Raw genomic sequence first — 23,450 nt, forward strand, 5'->3', positions numbered from 1 at the left:
ACCTCCCATTGGGGAATGGAGGGCAATGGTGGTGGTGCACAGGAAGTCTTCTACTTAGATGTCTAGCGGATCTCTAAATGAGGCTGCATGCATAATCACATACAGACATCCACTGAGAATGTGACACACCACGTCAGTGTGGGTCCCTCTGCCAGACCACACCACTCCCAGTGACTGTGAGGTGACGTCCAGCACATTGCACTATTGGCTCCTGTCGGTGAGTGCAGTGCCTGACAACAGTGAGCTACATTTATTTGTAAAAATGAATGCCATCAGAGTAGACCACAATTGTGCTAACTCGAATTTGCTTTGTGTGCATTTCTTTCAGTTTCCTGAAGTGGCTTGATGTCTCACAGGGTTGAAGGCAGCCAAATGACCTTCTGACTCTGGCACCTCTTCTGCTGGGTACCCGCTGCCCTGCAGTGGTCCCCATGCTACCATGCTGCCTCCTTTTTGATGTAGCCTGTGCCATCTCTCAGTGACTGTTGGGGTCAGATGCTGGAGTCCACTCCTGGCTTTGCATCCAGCCTCCAACACGTACTGCCTGTGTGTCCTTGGGCAAGTCTCATAACCTCTCTGGGCCTCGGTTGCCTTGGTGAGACATAACCACTGTACCTGCCTCCCAGGCTGTGAGGATTCACTGAGATAATTATATAACGCTTGCAACAATGTCTGGCACATAGTAAAAATGATCACTGAATGTTAGCCACATCTTACCCCTGCAAGGCTTACCTCCCTGGAACCCATTGGTCCCAACCCTGCTCCTGAATCAGGCACAGTCCAGCTTGCCATGGGAGCAAAGATCAGTACTCAGTGCTCCTGTCCCTTCCTCAGGCCAGAGCTGAGGAGGAGACTGAGTCACAAAAGACACCTCAGCTGCAGTTTGACCTCCGGGACTCACAGTCTGAGCAGCAGGTGCCACCAGCATGTGAGAGGTCCAGAGCTCTTCTGTCTCGCCCACCCGCCTGGGTGCACCCATGCTGGGAGCGCCTGCACCATTTGAGCATCTCCGATAGCATCCGCCAGAGTGTGTGCGGATTCACAGAAGTATGCAAATCACTAAGAATCCAGGGACTGGCACAGCCCATGCGTGCACCCACACTCACGAGGGGGCCTGCTGCCTCTCAGCGTGGCAGGGATGTGACCTGTTAATGAATGTATTTACTTCCCAGAGTCTGTGGGCATGTTTTGCATCGATCTGTAGATGGATTTGTTTTGGGGAGCAGGGAGAGAATGAGGGCCCCCTGTGCCCAGTCTTACAGGGTGCAAGTAGCTGATGGGAAGAGCAGATTGCCTTCCAGCCGGGCCTGGTCCTGTGAGTCAGGGGCCTCCACCTTAGTGGGCGTGAAAGGCCTGTGTGATCTCAAGGGAGACATGGCCTCTCCGAGCCTCTCCTTATCTGTACAACCGACAGACGTAATGATTGGTGAGGCAATGAGGCTGATTGCTCAGCATTAGCTACGGCCACCCCTCCTGGCCAGTCACACAGGGATCAAACCAGGGGTCAGTCCAGAGGTCAGAGTCAGGAGCAGACAACTCAGATCCAGCCAGGGACAGACTCAGCCAGGGACAGGCAGGTCACACAGACATGTGCCTCACGTATGCTTCAAGGGGCCCTCCCCTGGGCAGAACTAAAGGACAGCTCCTGTTGCCATAGGAGGGATCTGGGTGAGATACTAGGAGGAACTGCCAGCATGATGATGTGTGATGAACAAGGGCCTCTGGCCAACAGGTCTGAATCAGGGCTGCCCAGCCCAGACTGGCAGGAAGGGCACGGATCACGGGGGCTTGAGTACTAAACCTCACCTGGACACAGGGTGAAACAGCCCAACCCCAGAGGACCATTTGTGGCCCCAGATAGTCAAATCCCCTTTTCCTCCCATCTACCACTGGCTTCTCCCCAAACCAGTCTTAATTCCAGGAGTGCCATGATGAGAGAGAGGGGCAGCTTAGGCTGACCACCAAGAGAGCCCCCACCGAGGTGCAGGCTGGACTGCTGGTGAGGGGCCACAGGTATTCACAGGTACCAAGCCCTTGGAAAGAGACAAGGCACCAGGCTTCCTGGAGGTGTGCTGCATCTAGCTCAGCACGCTGCCAGGTCTCTCTGCCCACATGTCCTGACCTCCCTGGGTCCATTGCCATGCAAGAGAGAGAGGCCAGGCTCCTCCATACCCTCTGCACAGGTGGAAGGGCTTGGAGGATCTGGGGCCACGGGACCCTGCCAGCCCATTTTAGCCTGCCCGGGCCCATGGACCTTGTTGCCCTCCCCTGCCTGGATCTGGGTCCCCACTGTGCCTTTGCCTCTGGGGCTACGGAGCAGGCCACAGCAGAACAGGAAAGGGCGTCCCCAATACCAAATCCTCCAGTGACCACCTCCTCGCCTTCTACCCCATCACCAAAGCCTGCAGCCTTCAGCGACCACCTCCTCGCCTTCTACCCCATCATCAAAGTCTGCAGGAGACTTGAGACGGATTTGTTCAGGGCATGTGACTGATGCGTCTATAGGGGTCTCAGTGCTCTAGGCCGTCTGGTATTTGCCTGGTGTGTGTGAAGACCTGGATTAAGGCTCCCAGCCTTACTACTAATGGGCTGTGCACTTGGAGCCCTTAGAGCCTTAGATTTACAACCTATAAAATGGAGTTAATGTCTACTTCACAGGATTCTATTTGCATTTTAACAGAAAACAAAGTCTTAAGTCAAAGGAATGAATCTCTCTCTTTTTTTTTAGACCAAGTCTAGCTCTGTCATTGGAGTGCAGTGGCGCGATCTTGGCTCACTGCAACCTCCACCTCTGGGGTTCGAGCAATTCTCGTGCCTCAGCCTCCTGAGTAGCTGGGACTACAGGTGTCACCATGCCCAGCTAATTTTTTGTATTTTTAGTAGAGACTGGGTTTGGCCATGTTGCCCAGGCTGGTCTGAAACTCCTCGCCTCAAGTATCCGCCCATCTCAGCCTCCCAAATTGCTGGGATTACAGGCATGAGCCACTGTGTGCAGCCAGGAATGAATCCCTACCAGAGTAATTCCAAGTCTCACCCACCAATAAAGAATTCTGAGGGCAGAGCCGGGCCACTTTCTCAGGCCTCTGACTTCATACTGTGGTGTTAGTTACTTCTGAGAGGACGACTTGCTGCCAGAGCTCTATTTTTTATGTTAGAGGCTCCTGCTGCCTGCAGACTCTGCTGTCTGGGAAGGGCACAGCATTGGGAGGGAGAGGGAGGCGTGAGTCCCTCCGTGGTCCTGCTGCTTTGTACTTCTCTGTCTCATTTCCTTTTCAGCACCACTCTGGGAAATCAGTATTTTAGCCCCATTTTATCCTCAGAAAATTGAGGCTCTGAGATGTTATCTTTGTGGCCTGGGTCATATTAAGTGCCAAAGGCATCACTTAAGCCTAAGATGTCCTGGCTTCAAGGTCTCAGCATGTGGAAGACAGGCCCCCTCATCCTGCCATCCCTGCTGCGGGTTCACTGTGGGCCCAGGGGACATCTCAGCCCCAAGAAGGGTCAGCCGCCCCTCCTGGACCACTGACGCCCGACAGAACTCCTCTGTGCCCTCTCCTCACCAGACCTTGTTCCTCCCAGTTGCTCCCACAGCCAGGGGGCAGTGAGGGCTGCTCTTCCCCCAACCCCACTGAGGAACCCAGGAAGGTGAACGAGAGAATCAATCCTGATGGAGGCTGGGGAGGGCCCGAGCCATGAGACCAGCTCCTCCCCCAGGGGATGTTATCAGTGGGTCCAGAGGGCAAAATAGGGAACCTGGTGGAGGGAGGGACAAAGGCCTTGGGCTCTGAGTGACCTTGGCCCTTCCCCACCGACCCCTGCCCTGCACTCAGGAGGGGGCAGTGGTGGGGCACACAGGGGTGGGGGCGGGTGGGGGCTGCTGGGTGAGCAGTGCTCACCTGCCCGGATTGAAACCCACAGATGGAGGTGCTGGGAGGAGCTGTGAGGGCTCAGCCCTGTCACCAGGCCTGCCGGAGCCACTGCTGCCTGGTCTTCCGTGCCTTTGCTCCAGGCACCCCCCCAGCCCAACCCACCCGCTTGTTCTTAAATCTGAAGAAGTTCCTCACCCCTCTACTCCAGGCTGTGTTCAGGGCTTGGGGCTGGCGGAGGCAGGGGCCTAAAATTCCAGTGTGAAGGGCCGAGATGAGCCCGAGGCCCCTGGCCTATGTCCAAGCCGTTCCCCCTCTCACCAGTCTCTCCCTGGGGAGCCAGTCAGCTAGGAAGGAATGGGGGTACCCCAGGCCCACCCCTAGTTCCTGAGCTCATCTGGGCTGCAGGGCTGGCGGGACAGCAGCATGGACACAGTCTCCTGGGGATTTCCCAACTCTCCCGCCAGCTTGCTGCCTCTGGCCGCCCTGCCTCAGCCCTGGTCTCTGATCAGCAGGTGACCTTTGCCCAGTGCCCTGGGTCCTCAGTGCCTGCTGCCCTGGAGACAATATAAAACAGGTCAGAACCCTCCTGCCTGCCTGCTCTGTTCATCCCTAGAGGCAGCTGCTCCAGGTAATGCCCTCTGGGGAGGGGAAAGAGGAGGGGAGGAGGATGAAGAGGAGCAAGAGGAGCTCCCTGCCCAGCCCAGCCAGCAAGCCTGGAGAAATACTTGCTAGAGCTAAAGAAGCCTCGGAGCTGGACGGGTGCCCCCCACCCCTCATCATAACCTGGAGAAAATGGAGGCCTGGGAGGGGTGTCACTTGCCCAAAGCTACACAGGGGGTGGGGCTGGAAATGGTTCCAAGTGCAGGCTTCCCCGTCATTCTGCAGGCTTAGGGCTGGAGGAAGCCTTAGACAGCCCAGTCCTACCCAGACAGGGAAACTGAGGCCTGGAGAGGGCCAGAAAGCCCCCAAAGTCACACAGCATGTTGGCTGCACTGGACAGAGACCAGTCCAGACCGCAGGTGCCTTGATGTCCAGTCTGGTGGGTTTTCTGCTCCATCCCACCTACCTCCCTTTGGGCCCCTCACTAGTCCCCCTTCTGAGAGCCCGTATTAGCAGGAAGCAGGCCCCTACTCCCTCTGGCAGACCCAGCTCAGGTCCCACCTTAGGGGCCATGCCACCTGTCCAGGGAGGGGTCCAGCGGCATGGGGGCCTGGGGTGCCCCTCACAGGACAATTCCTTGCAGGAACAGAGGCGCCATGCAGCCCCGGGTACTCCTTGTTGCTGCCCTGCTGTCACTCCTGGCCTCTGCCAGTAAGCACTTGGTGGGACTGGGCTGGGGGCAGGATGGAGGTGGCTTGGGGATCCCAGTATTAATGGGTGGTCAAGCAGGACCTCAGGGCTCGCCTAGAGGCCGATCCACCACACTCAGCCCTGCTTTTTCCTCAGGAGCTTCAGAGGCCGAGGACACCTCCCTTCTTGGCTTCATGCAGGGCTACATGCAGCATGCCACCAAGACCGCCAAGGATGCACTGACCAGCGTCCAGGAGTCCCAGGTGGCCCAGCAGGCCAGGTACACCCGCTGGCCTCCCTCCCCATCCCTCATGCCAGCTCCCTCCATTCCCACCCGCCCTGCCCTGGTGAGATCCCAGCAATGGAATGGAGGTGCCAGCCTCCCCTGGTCCTGTGCCTCTTTGGCCTCCTCTTTCCTCACAGGGCCTTTGTCAGGCTGCTGTGGGAGAGACGACAGAGTTGAGACTGCGTTCCTCCCGGGTCCCTCCTTTCTCCCCAGAGCAGTTCTAGGGTGGGCCATTTTAGCCCTCATTTCCATTTTCCTTTCCTTTTCTTTCTTTTTCTTTTCTTTTCTTTCTTTCTTTTTTTTTTTTTTTTTTTTTTTGAGATGGAGTCTCCCTCTGTCACCCAGGCTAGAGTGCAGTGGTGCGATCTCGGCGATCTCGGCTCACTGCAACCTCTGCCTCCCAGGTTCACCCCATTCTCCTGCCTCAGCCTCCCAAGTAGCTGGGATTACAGGTGTGCCACCACACCCAGCTACTTTTTGTATTTTTCTCAGAGACGGGGTTTCCCCATGTTGGACAGGCTGGTCTTGAACTCCTGACCTCAGGTGATCTGCCTACCTGGGCCTCCCAAATTGCTGGGATTACAGGCATGAGCCACTGCGCCTGACCCCATTTTCCTTTTCTGAAGGTCTGGCTAGAGCAGTGGTCCTCAACCTTTTTGGCACCAGGGACCAGTTTTGTGGTAGACAGTTTTTCCATGGGTCAGCGAGGATGGCTTGGGGATGAAACGGCTCCACCTCAGATCACCAGGCACTGGATTCTCATAAGAAGCCCTCCACCCCGACCCCTGGCATGCGCAGTTCACAATAGGTTTCACACTCCTGTGAGAATCTAATGCCGCCTAATCTGACAGAAGGCGGGGCTCGGGAGGTATTCCTCTGTCACCCATCACTCACTTTGTGCTGTGCAGCCCGGCTCCTAACAGGCCATGGACCAGTACCCATCTGTGACTTGGGGGCTAGGGACCCCTGGGCTAGGGGTTTGCCTTGGGAGGCCCCATCTGGCCCAATTCTAGCCTGGGTATGAGAGTGCTTCTGCTTTGTTCCGAGACCTGGGGCCTGGGTGAGCAGAAGTGTGTCCTTCCTCTCGCATCCTGCCCCTGCCCATCGGTCCTCTCCTCTCCCTACTCCCTTCCCCACCTCACCCTGACTGGCATTGGCTGGCATAGCAGAGGTTGTTTATAAGCATTCTTAATCTTCAGAACCGGCTTTGGGGTAGGTGTTATTTTCCCACTTTGCAGATGAGAAAATTGAGGCTCAGAGCGATTAGGTGACCTGCCCCAGATCACACAACTAATCAATCCTCCAGTGACTTTCCAAATGAGAGGTTGCCTCCCTCTGTCCTACCCTGCACAGAACCAGGATGTACAACTCCAGGGGATACTGTTTGCACAGAAAACAATGACAGCCTTGACCTTTCACATCTCCCCACCCTGTCACTCTGTGCCTCAAGCCCAGGGGCAAAAACATCTGAGGTGACCTGGAGACGGCAGGGTTCGACTTGTGCTGGGGTTCCTGTAAGGGCATCTCTTCTCCCAGGGTGGCAGCTGTGGGGCAGTCCTGCCTGAGGTCTCAGGGCTGTTGTCCGGTGAAGTTGAGAGGGTGGCAGGGAGAGCCAGTGGGGACATGGGTGTGGGTCCCATAGTTGCCTCCAAAGGAGTTCTCATGCCCTGCTCTGTTGCTTCCCCTCACTGATTTAGAGGCTGGGTGACCGATGGCTTCAGTTCCCTGAAAGACTACTGGAGCACCGTTAAGGACAAGTTATCTGGGTTCTGGGATTTGAACCCTGAGGCCAGACCCACTCTGGCTGAGGCTGCCTGAGACCTCAATACCCCAAGTCCACCTGCCTGTCCATCCTGCCAGCTCCTTGGGTCCTGCAGCCTCCAGGGCTGCCCCTGTAGGTTGCTTAAAAGGGACAGTATTCTCAGTGCCCTCCTACCGCACCTCATGCCTGGCCCCCCTCCAGGCAGGGTGTCCTCCCAATAAAGCTGGACAAGAAGCTGCTATGAGTGGGCCGTCACAAGTGTGCCATCTGTGTCTGGGTATGGGAAAGGGCCGAGGCTGTTCTGTGGGTAGGCACTGGACGGACTACAGGTCAGGCAGGCCTGGGGACCAGCGCTCTATCCACCTTCTGGTAGCTGGGCAGTCTCTGGGCCTCAGTTTCTCCATCTCTAAGGTAGGAATCACCTTCCGTACCCTGCCTTCCTTGACAGCTTTGTGCGGAAGGTCAAACCGGACAATAAGCTTGCTGATACTTTGATAAACTGTTAGGTGCTGCACAACATGACCTGAGTGTGTGCCGTATGCCCGCCACTATGCCTGGTACTTAAGTCATCATCAGAGTTGAGACTGTGTGTGTTCACTTAAAACCGTGGAGCTGACCTCCCCTATCCAGGCCACCTGGCCCTCTTAGGCACAGGGGAGGGGAGGAGGCCGGATGCGCTAGAGGTTGGAGTAAGATGCAACGAGGCGCTAGTCTTAGCTCCACCCCTTGGTATCAGCCTCAGTTTCTTACATGTAAAGTGGATACAACCATATCCCCTCCACCGTAGGCCTGCCATGAGATTGAAATGAGAGAGCATTCGAACCGTTTGGCACAGCACCTGCGTGTAAAGATGCCTGATCAATGTTGTCATCATTACAGTTGAGCTGACTGGGCCCTTGGGACCTGGACTGGAGTGGCGGGGGGCGGTGTCCTGGGATCCAAAAAGGAGCACAAGGTCTCCCCAACAGAGGCTGCTTCCTTTGTGTCCCCACCACCCAAAAGATGTTAGGTCAGAGAGCCCCAGAGCTGCAGATGGCTTGAGTAGGGCTCCACTCTTCAGATGAAAAAACTGTGGCCCAGAGAGGCAAAGGCACTTGGCCAGCATCACAGAGCCAGCACGTGGCAGGGCCAGACCTTGAGCCCAGGTCAGCTGCGAGTATTCTGCTGAGTTGGTGCAGAAAACAGTTTTGTCGCTCCTGTGTCAGGTGTTAGGGACTCCTTTACAGATCTCAGTGGCATCGGTGTATCCAGCCCCACCTGGAGACTGCTTTCTTCTGGAAATTCCCCAGGGCTTCTCTCTGGGCCGAGATCTCAGCACCCGTATCTGGAAAATGTTCCCACCCAGACCTGGCTGGATGACTGCTGTTGTAGCTCTGGAAGGTTAGGAACTAAAACGCCCACTCCTTTACCCAGGGGGTAGTTAAGATACACTGGAGATGGGGACATGGATATGGGCAGATTATCCAGGGCCTGCATGAGTGGGCGAAAGGCCCTGCAGAGAGAGGGTAGGGAAGGCTGTACAAGCGCACTGCCCAGATCTGTGAAGCCACATGCATGCATGCGGGGACATTCAGACATGAGTGCAAGGAGGGACTGTGACCAGGGAGGTCATGTGACAATACACAGGCATGCCTGCACACCCATGTGAACTTGAGTGCCAGGCCACACACTTTTTTTTTTTTTTTTTTTTTTACCTGGAGTCTTGCTCTGTTGCCCAGGCTGGAGTGTGGTGGCATGATTTCGGCTGTGACCTCTGCCCCCTGGGTTCAAGCAATTCTCCTTCCTCAGCCTCCCTAGTAGCTGGGATTACGGGTGCAAGCCACCACGCCCAGCTGATTTTTTGTATTTTTAGTAGAGACAGGGTTTCACTATATTGGCCAGGCTGGTCTCAAACTCCTGGCCTCAAGTGATATGCCCGCCTCAGCCTCCCAAAGTGCTGGGATTACACGCTTGAGCCACCGTGCCTGACCCACACACTCTTTTTAATAATCATGGATGGCCAGGGGTGCAGGGTCTAGAAAGCACTGCCTAGCCCATCCTGCTGTTCACTGGGCAAGCGACGTCACATCTCCAGGCTTCAGTGTCCTCATCCATGCTGTGCCTCTGATGGCAATCTAGCCAGGATGGGAGGAAGGAAGGATGCAGTGAGATCACAGATATGAGAGCATCTCGGAAATAAAAATGTACCTGCAAGAGGTGGTGGTGATTTTTCTGACTCAGGCCAGCTTCTGCCAGGGCTAGCCGAAAGAGGGGGTGGCATGGCATGGAGCCGGTGGCATGGCATGGAGCCACAGCGGGTGGAGGGCTGGCTTACACTGCCGTGCCTGAGGAAGCGGCGGCTGTTTCTGGGTGGGATGGGAGTAGTGGGAGGGGGATACTGGCCTTGTGAGAAGAAAAGGGAAGTGTTTGTTTGAGAGGTTTTGAATTCATAAAGGAGGAGGCGCTCAAACTCCAAGCACTTCACTTGCACCAGGGGCCAAACCCCAATCCCAGTGACTCCCTGAGGCCGCCCCCCTCCGTCCCGCCACGCCCCGCCCCGCTGACAGCGACTGGGCTGGAGAAGGCTCTGTACGGAACACCTCTGGGGACGGGGAACCCACTGCTCCCAACTAAAGCAACCCTGTTTCCTGTCCTGCCCCAGACAGGGCTGCAGGCCTTGTCTGAGTCCCTTTCAGGGCAGCTGGCCTTGGATTGTCTGTGGCTTTGCCTGGTCCACTGTGACTTCCTTTCTACTTGAGCCTTGGTAAGGCAGACTCTACTCCCTCACTCGTAAGCAGCCAGGCGTCCAGCAGGTCCTCCAACGTCGATCTTGGCCCTAAGACGCCCAGTCTGGGCACGGAGTTGTTGAACTCCGGCTGGAAGTCCCTGCTCCAGGGCCAAAGGCCCCATCCGGGCTCCCCCGATGTCCCCGCACCCCCCTCTATTCTCCCAAAAGAAAGAAGCGGCTTCCCACTTCGGAAACGTTTATTCTGAGCACCGGGAAGGGGGGCGGCGGCGGGCGCCTCACTGGGTGCTGAGCTTCTTAGTGTACTCCTCGAGAGCGCTCAGGAAGCTGACCTTGAAGCTCTCCAGCACGGGCAGCAGGCCCTGGCGGAGGTCCTCGAGCGCGGGCTTGGCCTTCTCGCTGAGCGTGCTCAGATGCTCGCTGGCCTTGGCGTGGTACTCGGCCAGGCGGGCGCCGCCGTTCTCCTTGAGCGCCTCAAGGCGCGCGGCCAGGCGCTGGCGCAGCTCATCGCTGTAGGGGGCCAGATGCGTGCGCAGCGCGTCCACGTGGGCGCGCGCGCGGTCGCGCACCTCCTCCCCCAGCGGGCTCAGTTTCTCGTGCAGCTCGTGCAGCTTCTGGCGCGTGCCCTCGTGGAGCTCCGCGCGCAGCGGCTCCACCTTCTGGCGGTAGAGCTCCATCTCCTCCTGCCACTTCTTCTGGAAGTCGTCCAGGTAGGGCTGCACCTTGGCCTTCACCTCCTCCAGATCCTTGCTCATCTCCTGCCTCAGGCCCTCTGTCTCCTTTTCCAGGTTATCCCAGAACTCCTGGGTCACCGGGCCGAGCTGTTCGCGCAGCTTGCTGACGGTGGAGGTCACGCTGTCCCAGTTGTCCAGGAGCTTTAGGCTGGGGCGTGAGACAGAAGGGTTGAGGGCTGGCCTCCCAGCGCCCCAGCCTACCGGGGTGAGCCCTGGGCAACACCTGTCCGCGGAGGTGCAGTGGCCTAGCGTTTCCAGTACACGATCAACCAAAACCCCTGCCCCGCCAGGCCATGCCCCTTTGTGCAGCTGGACCGAGGCACAGAGAGGAGCTAAGAAGGAGACAGAGCTGGGACTGGTGCCCAGTTACGTTGGTCTCCAAAGTGGGCCCTTGAAGGACCTCGCTTCTATGCCTCCAGCACATTCGCCTCTCCGAAGACAGCCCACACTCTTGCTGGGCAGGGGCAGAGGAGGTGGTGAAGAAGGGAAAGGAGTCTGCTACACTTGCAGGCACAATGTGGCACTGTGATCACAGATCGGGCAGCCCTGGTCTGTCCTTTGCAAGGGGGCATGGGCTGTGACCCTGCATGGGGATCCCATTCCGGTTTCTCCATCCAGACCATCTGTGGGACCCAGCTCATCAGATAGTAGGTGAGGACTCGGCCAGTCTGGCTTCAACATCTTCCCACAGGCCTCTGCCCCCTGCCCCTGCCCTCAACCCCAGGCTGGGTCCTTACTTTAGCTGTTTTCCCAAGGCGGAGCCTTCAAACTGGGACACATAGTCTTTGCCGCTGTCTTTGAGTGCTTCCACGTACACAGTGACCAGGTCCTTCACTCGATCCCAGGGGGTCTGTGGGGGTTCATCTTGCTGCCAGAAATGCCGAGCCTGGCTCCCTGAGGGTGGGAGGGGAGACCCAGATCAGGCCAGCTGTGGGCTGAGATCTGAGCCGAAAGGCCAAGCTTGGAGGTGGGGGAGAGGGCGCTGCCTCTGCCCCGGAGGGTGGGCCACAGGGGTTTGGGGAGAAAGCCCCCTGATGGTTGGCTCCCTAGGCTGGGGGACACCTACCCGTCAGGAAGAGCACGGCCAAGGTCAGCACCGTAGCTTTCATCCTGAAGGGCCGTGGGGGACCTGGAGGAGAAGAAGGGCCTGGTTGAGTGGGGGGCCTCTAGCATGCAGAAGCCCCGTGCTCCCCCACTCATTGCAGCAAGGTGAGGAGAAGGGGCACAGAGTGGGAGAAGACCGCAGGTACCCAGAGGCCCGGCCTGGAGCAGGGCCTGAACCTCGAGCTGGGGAGCCAGAGTCACCCGGAGCAGGGAGCAGGACTCACCTCCTTCTCGCAGTCTCTAAGCAGCCAGCCCTTGCGGGGCCTATTTATGTCTCCAGCCAGGGGCTGGGCTGGGAGGCAGATAAGCCCAGCCCCAGCCCTGTTGCTGCTCACTGGTCCTGGCAATGTGGAACTTAAGAGTTCAAGGATCAGCTCTGTCCTTGGGTCTGGGCAAATAGAGTGGGCAAACAGCAAGCTGCGGGGGCTGCAGGACAGGGGTCAAGGGTTCAGTGGGGGCGGGAGGGGAGTGTCTGCAGGCTTGCAGGTCCCTGGGGTGGGGTCGGGGTTCCCTGCACTCATCCCTTCCCCTCCATGGGAGTGTGTGGGCGGTTGCCATTGTCCATTGTGTTGGCAGAGGAGGGGGTGGAGGGACGCTGGGACTCCTCCACCCAGGAGACCTCCTCCCCCACCATCCTGCATTCCAGGGAGACTACTTCACTCCCCTTCCCCTTCCCCCCCTTCCTGTCCTCCCACCAGTGCGCTTCTTTAGTCCCCAGCAGGTCCTCCAGGCCTCTCTCCAAGCCTCCCAAACTGGTAAACCTGGGGAGAGGGGAGAGCGCTCCGTGGCTCCCAGACTGAGGTTTCGGAGACCTCTTGCATCAAAACACTCTTGAGACTAATTCAGAGCTGCCAACTTTTAATTCTGTCTTGTAAAGATATTGTAAAGACCATCACTTCAAAAAGGAAAGACTTGAACAAAAAAAGGGCATAATCTCAGAATTACATTACAGAATTGAAGCCCCTTAGATTGAAGACGTCTCCCTTCGCATTGTTCACACTTACATTTGATCACGCACAGGTGAGACTGGATCTCAGCCCTCGGGAAGCCCTGGTGTGGGGAGAAGACCCTCGGGTAAGGAAGTGGCAGGAGACCACCTTTCTCATTTCACTTGGCCTCCATCTTGCTGGAGGAAGATTGTGGGCAAGTTATGTAATCTCTCTGAGCCTCAGTTTTTTATCTGCAAAATGGGGCAAGAATGGTCAGGGTTTTTGGAGGCCCCTGAGACAGGCTGTGAATGTAAAGTGCAGTGTGTCCGTTCGTGTTTGCAGCATCATCTTGTCAGGTTTCTCCTGGAAGGCCCAGACCTCCCCCAGCAGGTTACTGACAGGACCTGAGTCCTAGAGCCCGTGATGCAGGCTGAGAAGAACTGTGAGATCACTCTAGCCCCTTCCCACGCCACCATCTCACAGATGAACAGACTGAAGAGCACGGAGGGACTTTGCCCAAAGGCTCTCATCTCTCAGGGAGTTAGACGCAAGGCTGGACCTAGAACCCAGTCTCTGGACTTAGGATGCAGGGCAGAAATGTACCCTGTACCATCACCCCAGGAAACTCCCTAACACTACAAACCAGCCTGACATCTCTGTTTACCAGATCAGGGAGTGGTCGGCCTCATGCCTTTCACTTCAGAGAAGATTCTGGAGCCAGAAAACCTTAGATTTGAATCCCAGCTCTGCCACTTACTAGCTGTGTGACCCTGGATGAGTTATGGTGCGTCACCTCCCCATACATCAGTTTCTGATTGAAGATAATGATAGAACATGCCATCGCCCAGAGTTACGGCAGGGGTTACTGTGTGGCAAGCAGAATAATGCTCCCCAAAGAGGTCCACATACTCATCCCTGGAACCTGTGGCTTTTCTACCTTCCATGGCAAAAAAAGATTTTGCCAGTGTGATTAAGGACCTGGAGATGGGGTGGTTGGCCTGGATTCTCCAGGTGGGCCCATTGTCATCACAGGGGTCCTTAGTTATACAAGAGGGAGGTGGGGCCTCAGAGTCAGAGAAGGAGATGTGAGGATGGCAGCGGAGGTCAGACTCATGTGACTGCTGGAAGGGGGCCATGAGCTGAGGGGCATGGCCAGCCCTTCCCTAGAAGCTGGAGAAGGCAAAGGATTTTCCCCTGTAGCCTCCAGAAGGAGCACAGCTCTGCTGGCACCATGATTTTAGCCCAGTGTGACCCATTTTGGACTTCTGTCCTCCCTAACTGTAAGGTAATAAATTTGTATGGTTTTAAGCATGAAATTTGAACATATATGCAAAACTGTTAGAAAGGTACCTCGCACTTAGTAAACAGTAACTATTGTGTTTTCTAGAATCCCAGTTTCTGGTATTGTATTCCCTTATTCCCACTACACTTGCTGTATCAGACCTGAGACCTCAGCTTCTGCAGCAGGCATGAAGACAGCAATCTCACATTTCTCTGCTTGACCTTAACTTGCAGTTGCTGAGATATGGGTCTTTCCCAGGACTGAAGGGGTCCCAGATGTCTGTGGGACTGTGTAGACAGGGAGGTGGCCTTGGTGAGCCGTCCGCCTGGACTGCCTACTTGGACATCCCAGCTGTCTGTAGCTTTAGAAATTGGGAAGGTGGCTGGTCCCCTGCTGGGACAGCTCACAGGTGTCTCGGGCCAAGAGAGCATCTTTTCTTTTGGAGGGTAGAGTTTGCCCCAGTCACCGCATGGGGGAACCTCAAAAGCTTCCTGGTTGGACTCCAAGATACTTGCCAGTGTTTGACCCTTCTCTTTGGTTTGTTACTAAAAAGATTGTTATGGCTAAACCTAGTATTTAACATTTGCACAGTTCTTTAGTGGCCAAAGCACTTTCACAACTTAGAATGTCCCTATAAGGCTGGAGGCCAGATTTTACCCTTGTGATTTTTGCCCGTGGGAAAACTGCAGCTCAGAGCTGCCCTGCATCCTTCAGCTGTTAGCTATGTAGCACTGGCAGGGGTGGGAATCGGGAGGCCTGGCTTCTAGTTTTTTGAGGGTGGCCTTGCACCCTTGCGGAGCCTGCAGCCTTTGCAGTCTGATCAGGGACTTCTCAGTTTCCTGGCTCCGGGACTGCAAGGCGTCAGGATAGGGGGTGCTGTTGAGCAGCATCTTACCAAGCAGGCAGTTTCCTTTTTTAAATATACTTATTCACCCGGGTGGCTACTCCATTTTATTGCAAGGTATTTGGCTTAAACTCGTCCAAGGCCCCTTTACTAATGTTTTGGAAAGGAAGGAAGTCTTTCTGGACAGAGCTGATGGAAAAACTCACAACAACAAACTGGGTTGATGACACACTCAGACTCAGGGTCCAGCCAGGCATTGTTCAGGGCGCTCAGTGGCCATGGGTTGGACTGTTCAGTGGCTGCGGGGCCCACAAAGTAGGCCTCTGTTTCCACCCACTTCTCTCCCTCATCTTGGGAGCCTCCAGAGCGACTGCTCCTGAACAGGGTTACCAAGTCTTGGCCCTGGATGCCCTGACATGTGCGGAAGTGTTGGCAGTGACTGCAGGAGTGGATTTTGCACAGAAAGATTAGCAACTCCTTTCACAATTTATGTCCCAGCATACTGGTCCGTCTGTATCGGGAGGACTCTGTCCCCTGCTAGGTCTGGCACCTATTTGCTCAGTGAATGGCACTGGCATGCTAAAGGGAGGGTCACCAGCCTGGTCATAGGGAGGAGTGGGTCCTGGGAGGGGAGGCAGTCTCATACCAGCCCCTGCTCAGAACATTTCTTCTGGGAGCATGTGGTGTCAGCCAGAATGAGAGTTAGGGAGGGGAGGTGCCGACTGAGCAGGGGAGACAGGACCCCCACCCCCACTATTTGGCAATTTTGCTGCAGCCCCAAGTTAGACCCGTGGGTGGGGCACTGCAGCCAACTATGCAAGATTCTCTCCTGCCCTCCTGCTTAGAAAAGACTAAGGCCAGGACAGAGCTCATCTTTGATCAGCAGGAGGGAAGCACAGTAGCCCTGTGAATTCTTGATCTTTGCAGTTGGTGTGGGGTGAGGCTGGCACAAAGTCAGAAAGAAAATCATGCTCTACATGGTTTTCTGTCAGCATGGCTCCTGTTTTCTGGAGCTGAGCTCTCCAGTCTGTATCCAGGAGCCAGTGCCCTGCTTCCTCCAAAAGCTCACCCTCCCTCTGGTCCAAAGGCACCCTGGCTGATTTTAGGAGGGAGTGGCATCTATTACAACAGGTGCTACAATTTGCTGGAAGGGATCTGGGTATTATCACTGTTTGGTTCTAGAGACTCACCTAGTCCTCCCTGAGAGCATACACAGACTCAGGAGTTTTAGAAGACCCTTCTTGAGAAGGCTGTTTTCTTCTCTAAATGGCCCTACAGCAACTTTCTAGCCCCTCCACAGACTTGTAGTCTTTCTTTTCTTTCCAGGAATGCAGTGGTGTGATCATGGCTCACTGCAGCCTCAAACTCCTGGGCTCACATGATCCTTCAGCCTCAGCCTCCTGAGCAGCTGGGACTACAAGCATCTGCCACTAAGCCTGGTTAAGTTTATTTTTTATAGAGGTGAGGTCTTGCTATGTTGCCCAGGCTGGACTCGAACTCCTGGGCTTACGTCATTCTCCTGCCTCAGTCTCCTGAGCAGCTGGGGTTACAGGCGCGTGACACCATGCCCAGTTTGGAAGGCTTTCTAAATTCCCACCTCTCATTCTTCCTTCTGTGAACTCAGATGGTGTTTCCAGCTTCAGTAAGCTTTCTTCATAGAAGCCTTCAACCACCTGTCTCTTAGCCATGCCTGGAAACTTGCTGGAAACTCTATCCTGCCCTTGGAAGTTCACGTATGGATAAAGGGGAAAACTATAGGAAAATCCCACCCCTGCCCTGCCTTTTTTTTGTTTTTTTTTTTTTTTTTTGAGATGGAGTATCCTGCTGTCACCCAGGCTGGAGTGTAGTGGTGCAATCTTGGCTTGCTGCAGCAACCTCTGCCTCCTGGGTTCGAGCCATTCTTCTGCCTCAGCATCCTGAGTAGCTGGGACTACCGGTGCCCGCCACTACACCTGGCTAATTTTTGTATTTTTAGTAAAGACGGGATTTCGCCACATTGGCCAGGCTGGTCTCGAACTCCTGACCTCGGGTGATCCACCCGCCTCGGCCTCCAAAAGTACTGGATTTACAGGCGTGAGCCACGCCTGGCCCCTCCCTTTCTTTCCAAATACTTATTTGGCTGTCCTTTCATTCGGCCAATGGAGGTCACGTCATGAAGGGTCCAGCCTGTGTCCACTCTTTGAGGATCCTTCCCTATACTCTTCAAAAGTGCCCTTTCAAGGAAGCTGTTTTCCACCTGGCCCGGCAAATTCAAATGCTCCCTTCTGATGGGGCAGAGTCTGAGCTGGGTGCCCAGGGACACAGTGTGAAGCAGAGTTCAGGCTTCTAGAGAATGTGAGTTTCATAAGGGTGAGATGAGATCATGAATCACTCAAAGCCCCACCCTAAGCCTGGCAGACCTCTCCAGCCTCCACTGCTCCAGCTCCCACTTACCTGAGGCTTCTCCTAACTAGACTCCAAACCACAGGCAAATAATCCATCAGCCTAAGAACACAATCAGGCTTCTATCTACACAACCTCCTACTGTCCAACTAAGTAACCAAGTTGTAAGTAAGTGCCTCACAAAAGGACAAAAGGAAGGACAAAAGGTCTTAGCAACTTGAGTCTGCAGATTTTTTTTAATCCTTTTTAGTTCAACATAAAATGAGAAAGAAAAAAAATACTTCTGACGTTTTCAAAGAACAGAAATAGGAAAGTATGTTCATATACATTCAACATATACTGCGCATATTGGTTACTACAATACAAAGCAATGAGTTGTTTTTTTTTAAAGTGTAGTTTGCAAGATGGCACGGTTAGTAGGCTCACTGGCTTTCTTCTGGTGTTGCTGGAGGGTGCAGTCTGCTCTCCCATACATACAGTACCATGTAAACAGATCAGGCTGAGCACGTGGTGGTGGTAGGGCAGGTTGGGGGCATAAGAGCTGGAACAAGCGCAGATAAGTCAACAGCTTTTAGGGCTTTCTTGGTAAGCCCCCTTCTGGTGAGTAGTTGGTGACCCCACCAAGTGGGGGGGAGACTGGGACCATGGAAACATGGGACAGCTCCCAGGAAGGGCTCTTGCACTGCAGAATTCCACTCAAGGGATATTGGGTCCAGGAGCCGAGCTGCCAGTATCAGTGGAGAAGGACAAGGTGCATGGAGATCCTGCCAGCAACATCAGGATGGCCATGCCGGGCACCCGCTTTCCTCTGTGCAAATTCAGGATGAAAGACTAGGAGGGGACTCAGGACCTCTTGTTCTGCTTTCCCAGAAAAAACAAGGGTGGAGAGTCAGAGTATTCTAGGTCTCTCTCTTGTTTTGAAGATCAGAGGGAGATAACCCAGACCCTCTCTCAGCCCCAGCCAGCAGAGAAGACTTTGGTTTCTAACAATGAAGAGAAATAAAGATAACACAAACAATAGCTATTGCGTATGCACTGCTTCAGCTGGGGAAAGGAGACCACTGCATCTGTCACTGGCACAAGTAAGAGCTGTTCACAATTACAATGCCTAAAGGAAATACTTTGAACAAAAGGTGCAAGTCACAATTCAAATAGAACAGAATCTGGTTAAACATTTCTCATTTAAACAAAAAGTCCTTTTCTCTTTATTAATAATGATAATAACAATAATATCAACATTTACCAAAAACAATTTCTACATGATCAAGAATTAAAATATAGGGGCTGAGGGTGCCCAGTGGGGAAGAGGGGGTTAGGAGAGAGGCAGGGCCCAAGGCAACCTACTACACTTCTTGCCTGTGACAAAGAGGCTGAAAGGGGAGAGCATATATATATATATATATAATATATATACACATATATAATATATATATTATATATATACACTTATATATATGGAGAAACAATCCTTTTTATAGCACAATATAAAATGAGAATGAAAGATGTCACAGAAAGCATAGTGCACTGCTGTTGGGTGTTCAGTCCATAGATAAAACCAGCAGGATGATAAAGGCAACCAACTTTCCAGGTTACAAGAGGGGAGCTGAGTTATCCACCAAAAGCAAAGGCTCAAATTGAGACATTCTAACTGGCAAACCATCTATGCCAGGTCACTCTCAGCCTCCGTGCTAAACTCGTTATATGATCTTGGCTGGGACAGACATGTTTTCCGTGGATCCCAGCAGTAAAGACCTCTCTGGGTTCCAGGCTTGGGGGTTTCTCTTTTTTTGTTCTTTTTGTTCTCTAAGTGCCAGAAGCCATCCGTCACCCTTCCTCTCTCCCTTTGCCTGCCATTAGGATTCCAGAGGATGGCATCCTTTAGTATTTGCTTTTGGGGAAGAGCAATGCAGGGGGATGGAGGGTGCTCTGCTGATGAAGGCTAGGGAGGGAGTGGCCCTGAGGCCCCTGGCCTCTGAACTCTAACTGCTTTGCTCTCCTGTTTCAAAAAAGGAACGAGAGGAAAAAAAGGAAGAAAAAGAAGAAAGTAAATGACCTCCAGAAGAAAACATACCAAAAACAAAACAAAACACAAACCCCCAAACACAACAAAAAAACCACCAACTCAAATATACTGTCACAAAAGATGAAGAACATGGATTTCCTTCCTGTTTATTTCCTTGGTGACTTGGTCATACAAGCAAACATGGCAAAACCCTCTCAGAACCCAAAAGAACAGCACACGGCTGAACCAAATGTGAGGAAAGGAGCTGTGATATTTTGGGTGGAGAGAAACACAAGGGCGATTTGGCGCAACGCTGCAAGATACTGTGGGTTTACGATCAACCTTTTCATTCCCAAGCTGTACACAAAACCTGGAATAAAGCAGACACAGAGAAGAATTAGTTTGAAAAGAGACTCAAATATTCCATTTAAAACTTTTTAAAAAATGCAGCGGGTTCGCTTTTCCTCAGGTGTTCAGGCAGTTTGCCATACTGAGGCTCTGATGTGGATTTGCCAAGTGGCTTCCCTTTCATCAGGCCTCTTCTGTCAGAGATTTTCCAGATACAACCCATGGTGCCTGCTGTGTACTCTCTGCATTACTCCAGCCGAACGAGCCAGTTTCCCCATTCTTTCTACCATGGGCCTCTCATCACACATTTCCCTGGTCTGGAATATCCTGCCACTTGCTTCTGTACGGCCTTAAAAAATATGGCTGGACATGTTTTCCTGCCAGGTTTTGTCTTTTAGGCTGAATTTAAGGACTTCCTCCTTTCCTTATTACGCTGGCCAGAGGTCACCTCCACCCTCTGGAGCCGTAGCTCACTGCTGTCTCTATAAAGGCTACAGCACCTATAACACGAGGCGGGTCTTGTGTCTTATTCCCCATAACCGAACCAAGAGACTGTCTTTAGCATTTCTTCTGCACACCTCCACCCCTACCTCATGCCCTAAAACTAGCAGGGTAGTTAATGCAAAGCAAGAAACTGCGAAGGCCTCGAGGGGAGGCGTGGCACTGTCGACTGCACTGGCCACCACAACACACGCGCTGAAGCTCCCGATGGGATCGGGATCGGGCACTGGGCCACAGGGCTGGTTTGGCCCTGGCCAGGGTGACACTCACTCTCTGTTTCTTGTTACACGCCTGCCTGCTCCATGCTGAAGGAGACTTCGGGGTGCTTGTAGCTGAGCAGAATGTCTGTAATACATGTAGATGGATAGCAAGAGGAGTTTAAATGCTGGCTGCCATCACTCAGGTCTGGGTGCTCATGACCTCCCAGGCTTGCCCCACATTCTGCAAGACCAAAAAGAACATGAGGTTGGCAGGGAACTGGGGGGCTAGGAGAGCAAGGGGGAGACAGAGGAGGAATCGAAGGCAACCTGTCTGAGCATCCCACAGCCTGACTCCCAGCCCTGAATTCTAGCTCACAGCAGGCCCTCAAGGTGTTGAGTGATGATGGGCGGGAGCCAAGATTCTTCCTGTATTCTCTGCCTGTTCCGTTTTTGCTCTTTTCCTTTACCCTTTCCCATCCTTAGGTAAGATCAACTACTGTAGTGTGAGAGAAGATAGAGGACTCCTTCAGAAAGGACCACCTCTTAAACGGTGAAAGGGACAATAATTTTACTGCCTGCAGGTACCCATTCCTGGCACTGTCTGTGTTCCAGACATTGTGCTAAGCACTTTATACTCACTAAGCCAGGCAGCCCTCAGAGCATGATGTAGGATAAAGGCTTTGTCGTTTTTGCCCCTTTATAGATGAGGATCTCGGGGTCCAGAAAGCCAAGTGCCTCGCCTGCAGAGCCTGAAAAGGACAGCCTTGGGACTGATGGCAGACCTGTCCTGCCCAAGGCCTATGCCTATTATTTGTTATGACACCCTCCCTCAACTGGCTCCAAGGAGAGCCAAAAATGTGCCATTAGGACCTGATGCCGTCTAAGCAGAACCGGAGAAAGTGATTGAAGGCGTATCATCACAGAGATGAGACAGGAATGGGAGAGCCCTGTGCCATCTGGCCAGAAGCCACACCGCCTTTACACACCCGCACTCAGGGAGGACCAGTGGGGAAAGAGGCTGTGTCCAGAACGTGTGGGATGCTGTGGCTCTACCTCTCCATGGGCTCTTCCTACCGAAGAGGGGAGCAGTCACGGAAGATGGAGGGAGGCCCCTCCAGGAACTTCTCTGGAGTGCCCCATGCATAAGGCTCCTCACCCTCACTTTCCCCATCCTGAAACTGCTGGCTGCCCATGAGCGAAGACTGACTGAGAACTGCATCCGACATCCGGGCAGAGCTAAGTGCTTTCCCAGCCACAAGACTCATTCCTGGCAAGTTATCCAGCTGTACCTGCAGAAAACAGTTAAGAGAAGAAATAAGCACACCAGAGAAGGCACCACTCTCAGGCAACCCCTAAAGACAGCTGGTCCTTCTGAAGGAGCCCAGGCAAAAGACAGCCTGGGGCCCCGCTCCAGCCTCCTTCCTCTACAGCACTACCCAAAGGGGGCGCTCCACAGCCGCAGTGTGGGAAGCTGCCTGGCTTTCCCCTGTAGGGTGGTGAGGGTGGTGCGGATGTGGCAAGTCTCAGCTGGTGGGGACACCTTGACACCTACATGGCTTTCTAAAACCAGGTTTCCGACCTCTCCCCATCTCCACTGGGACTTTGTCTTAGGAACAGCACGATCCAGTCACACTCTGCAGTGATGGAAATGTTCTCTCTCTGTCCTGTCCAATATGGTAACCAGGAGCCACAACTGGCTACTGAGCACTTAGTGTGACTGAGGAACTGAATTTTTAATTGTTTTTCATTTTAATTGGTTTAGATTTGAATAGCCACATGTGGCTAGTCTAGTAACTAGCGCCACCCTAGGAAAACAAAACTGCTGAGGCCACCAGTTCCCCTGATCTGGGTAAGCTCAATGTAGCTGCTGAAAAATAACCAGAAGCTTATGGGCTTATTTGCTGGGGCCTGAGTTTAGACTAAGAAGAGGTTTAATAATCAAAACTACAGGGAACAGATGGCAACTATTTCTGATTCTTTGGTCTAAAATTTGGAGCACAGATTCTACTTGAATTAAGGTTTGGTCTGTTAGGGTGACTCAAAGAAATGCTCTCAAGGCGGGCGGATCACTTGAGGCCAAGAGTTCGAGACCAGCCTGGCCAATATGGTAAAACCCCATACCTACTAAAAACACAAAAATTAGCCAGGTGTGGTGGCAGGCACCTGTAGTCCCAGCTACTCAGGAGGCTGAGGCACAAAATTCACTTGAACCAGGGAGGTGGAAGTTGTAGTGGGCTGAGATTGCGCCACTGTCCTCCAGCCTGGGCGACAGAGTGAGACTCCGTCTCAAAAAAAAAAAAAAAGACGAAGAAAAGAAATGCTCCCCACAGTTTCCAGAAAGTCTGGATGCCGACCGAGGAGAGCGGCCAAGAGAGGCTACCCCACATCACTATGCTCTGTTTCAAGGCTGGGACTGGGAGGATCCACCTCTGCGCAGCAGGAGGGACCAACATACATAAGCATCGTCGCTGTTCTGGATCGTGTGGTGTCTCTGGAGGGCCCGGGGCCTGTGGTGCTCATGGACAGAAGGGCGTGCTGGGTACCCAAGCCCATTGTGATCCGGCAGCTCCACTGCTTGTCCTGGAGAACTTCTATCCATGCAGTTCCCTATGACAGGCTCTGAGGAGACACAGCAGAATAGAGTCAGTGGGGCGGAACTTCTCCCAGCACTGCAAACTCCCATCCAAGAAATGTCTTGCAAGGGACAATGGGCAAGGCTGAGGAGACCGTGTACACTAACTGCTAATCCTCAGCCGGTGGTCACGGCTGAGAGGAGCCTGGACCAGCCCTCCAAAAGATGAGCTGTAGGGGAGGGGGCCACACCCTTAGGGAAAAAAATCCCACATAACAGGGCATGGCTGGACCCCACTGAACCTTCTCTTCTTTCATTTCTCTGTTGAATTAACAGTGATCTGTTCTCAAACCTAGATGCACATGAGAATTACTCTCAGAGCTTTCAGGACGCTCTAGCCTGGGAGGATGCGTCTGTTCTGCGGCTGCCTCCTCTCTCCTCCCCCGGTGACCTCAGTGTACCACACTGCTCCTCTCCTCTTTCTACTTCTGTCACTGTTGCTTCTGACTCCTTTGATGGCCCCTCTACCCTTTCTAAGCAAGTACTCTCCACATTTTTGTCCTTGACCTTCTCTCTCCCCATACTTACTTTGGCAACATCATCTGTTTTCATGGCGGTAC

At 53.7% G+C, this 23,450-nt stretch overlaps 3 protein-coding genes across 12 annotated transcripts in view; 1 reads left to right on the top strand and 2 right to left on the bottom strand.

Moving 5' to 3' along the window:
• The first annotated feature begins 4,454 nt into the window (after positions 1–4,454).
• Positions 4,455–7,453, top strand: APOC3 (apolipoprotein C3). Of its 2 annotated transcripts, XM_025357020.1 has the most exons (4): positions 4,455–4,497; positions 5,113–5,180; positions 5,316–5,439; positions 7,143–7,453. In XM_025357020.1, the coding sequence occupies exons 2-4, from the start codon at positions 5,126–5,128 to the stop codon at positions 7,261–7,263; spliced, it is 300 nt and encodes a 99-aa protein (XP_025212805.1). In that variant the 5' UTR covers positions 4,455–4,497; positions 5,113–5,125; the 3' UTR covers positions 7,264–7,453. The 2 variants fall into 2 exon arrangements, with proteins under 2 accessions (XP_025212805.1, XP_025212804.1); XM_025357019.1 differs by lacking the exon at positions 4,455–4,497 and having other exon boundaries at positions 5,072–5,180.
• Positions 7,454–10,153: 2,700 nt separating this feature from the next.
• Positions 10,154–12,339, bottom strand: APOA1 (apolipoprotein A1). 5 transcript variants are annotated; one of them, XM_025355484.1, is made up of 4 exons: positions 11,995–12,339; positions 11,733–11,795; positions 11,404–11,516; positions 10,154–10,814 (listed from the first exon to the last, which is right to left on the bottom strand). In XM_025355484.1, exon 4 carries the CDS (start codon positions 10,685–10,687, stop codon positions 10,211–10,213), a length of 477 nt encoding a protein of 158 aa, XP_025211269.1. In that variant the 5' UTR covers positions 10,688–10,814; positions 11,404–11,516; positions 11,733–11,795; positions 11,995–12,339; the 3' UTR covers positions 10,154–10,210. The 5 variants fall into 5 exon arrangements, with proteins under 5 accessions (XP_025211269.1, XP_025211265.1, XP_025211266.1 ...); XM_025355480.1 differs by having other exon boundaries at positions 11,404–11,560; XM_025355481.1 differs by having other exon boundaries at positions 11,404–11,560; positions 11,948–11,999.
• Positions 12,340–17,424: 5,085 nt separating this feature from the next.
• The window catches only part of SIK3 (SIK family kinase 3), a 258,789-nt gene continuing 252,763 nt past the window's right edge, over positions 17,425–23,450 (bottom strand). For 4 of the 5 annotated variants that reach the window (XM_025355478.1, XM_025355477.1, XM_025355474.1 and 1 more), the window contains 4 exons: positions 22,714–22,877; positions 21,415–21,547; positions 20,329–20,499; positions 17,425–19,579 (listed from right to left, as the gene is read on the bottom strand). In XM_025355478.1, coding sequence (XP_025211263.1) covers positions 20,342–20,499; positions 21,415–21,547; positions 22,714–22,877 — 455 coding nt within the window. In that variant the 3' untranslated portion in view covers positions 17,425–19,579; positions 20,329–20,341. Of the gene's footprint in view, positions 19,580–20,322; positions 20,500–21,414; positions 21,548–22,713; positions 22,878–23,450 lie in introns of all 5 variants that reach the window. The other variant, XM_025355476.1, reaches the window with a different exon arrangement.

Source organism: Theropithecus gelada, chromosome 14, assembly GCF_003255815.1.
Source record: "Theropithecus gelada isolate Dixy chromosome 14, Tgel_1.0, whole genome shotgun sequence".
NCBI classification, from domain to species: Eukaryota; Metazoa; Chordata; class Mammalia; order Primates; family Cercopithecidae; genus Theropithecus; species Theropithecus gelada.

Excerpts from the sequence above, each read along its gene's own strand:
- APOC3 (XM_025357019.1), top strand. The coding sequence starts at position 5,072 with ATGGGGGCCTGGGGTGCCCCTCACAGGACAATTCCTTGCAGGAACAGA. Across the intron at positions 5,181-5,315 it reads GTCACTCCTGGCCTCTGCCA|GAGCTTCAGAGGCCGAGGAC; the intron begins GTAAGCACTTGG and ends CTTTTTCCTCAG. Across the intron at positions 5,440-7,142 it reads CAGGTGGCCCAGCAGGCCAG|AGGCTGGGTGACCGATGGCT; the intron begins GTACACCCGCTG and ends TCACTGATTTAG.
- APOA1 (XM_025355480.1), bottom strand. The coding sequence starts at position 11,775 with ATGAAAGCTACGGTGCTGACCTTGGCCGTGCTCTTCCTGACGG. Across the intron at positions 11,561-11,732 it reads GGCCGTGCTCTTCCTGACGG|GGAGCCAGGCTCGGCATTTC; the intron begins GTAGGTGTCCCC and ends TCCCACCCTCAG. Across the intron at positions 10,815-11,403 it reads GCCTTGGGAAAACAGCTAAA|CCTAAAGCTCCTGGACAACT; the intron begins GTAAGGACCCAG and ends CTCACGCCCCAG.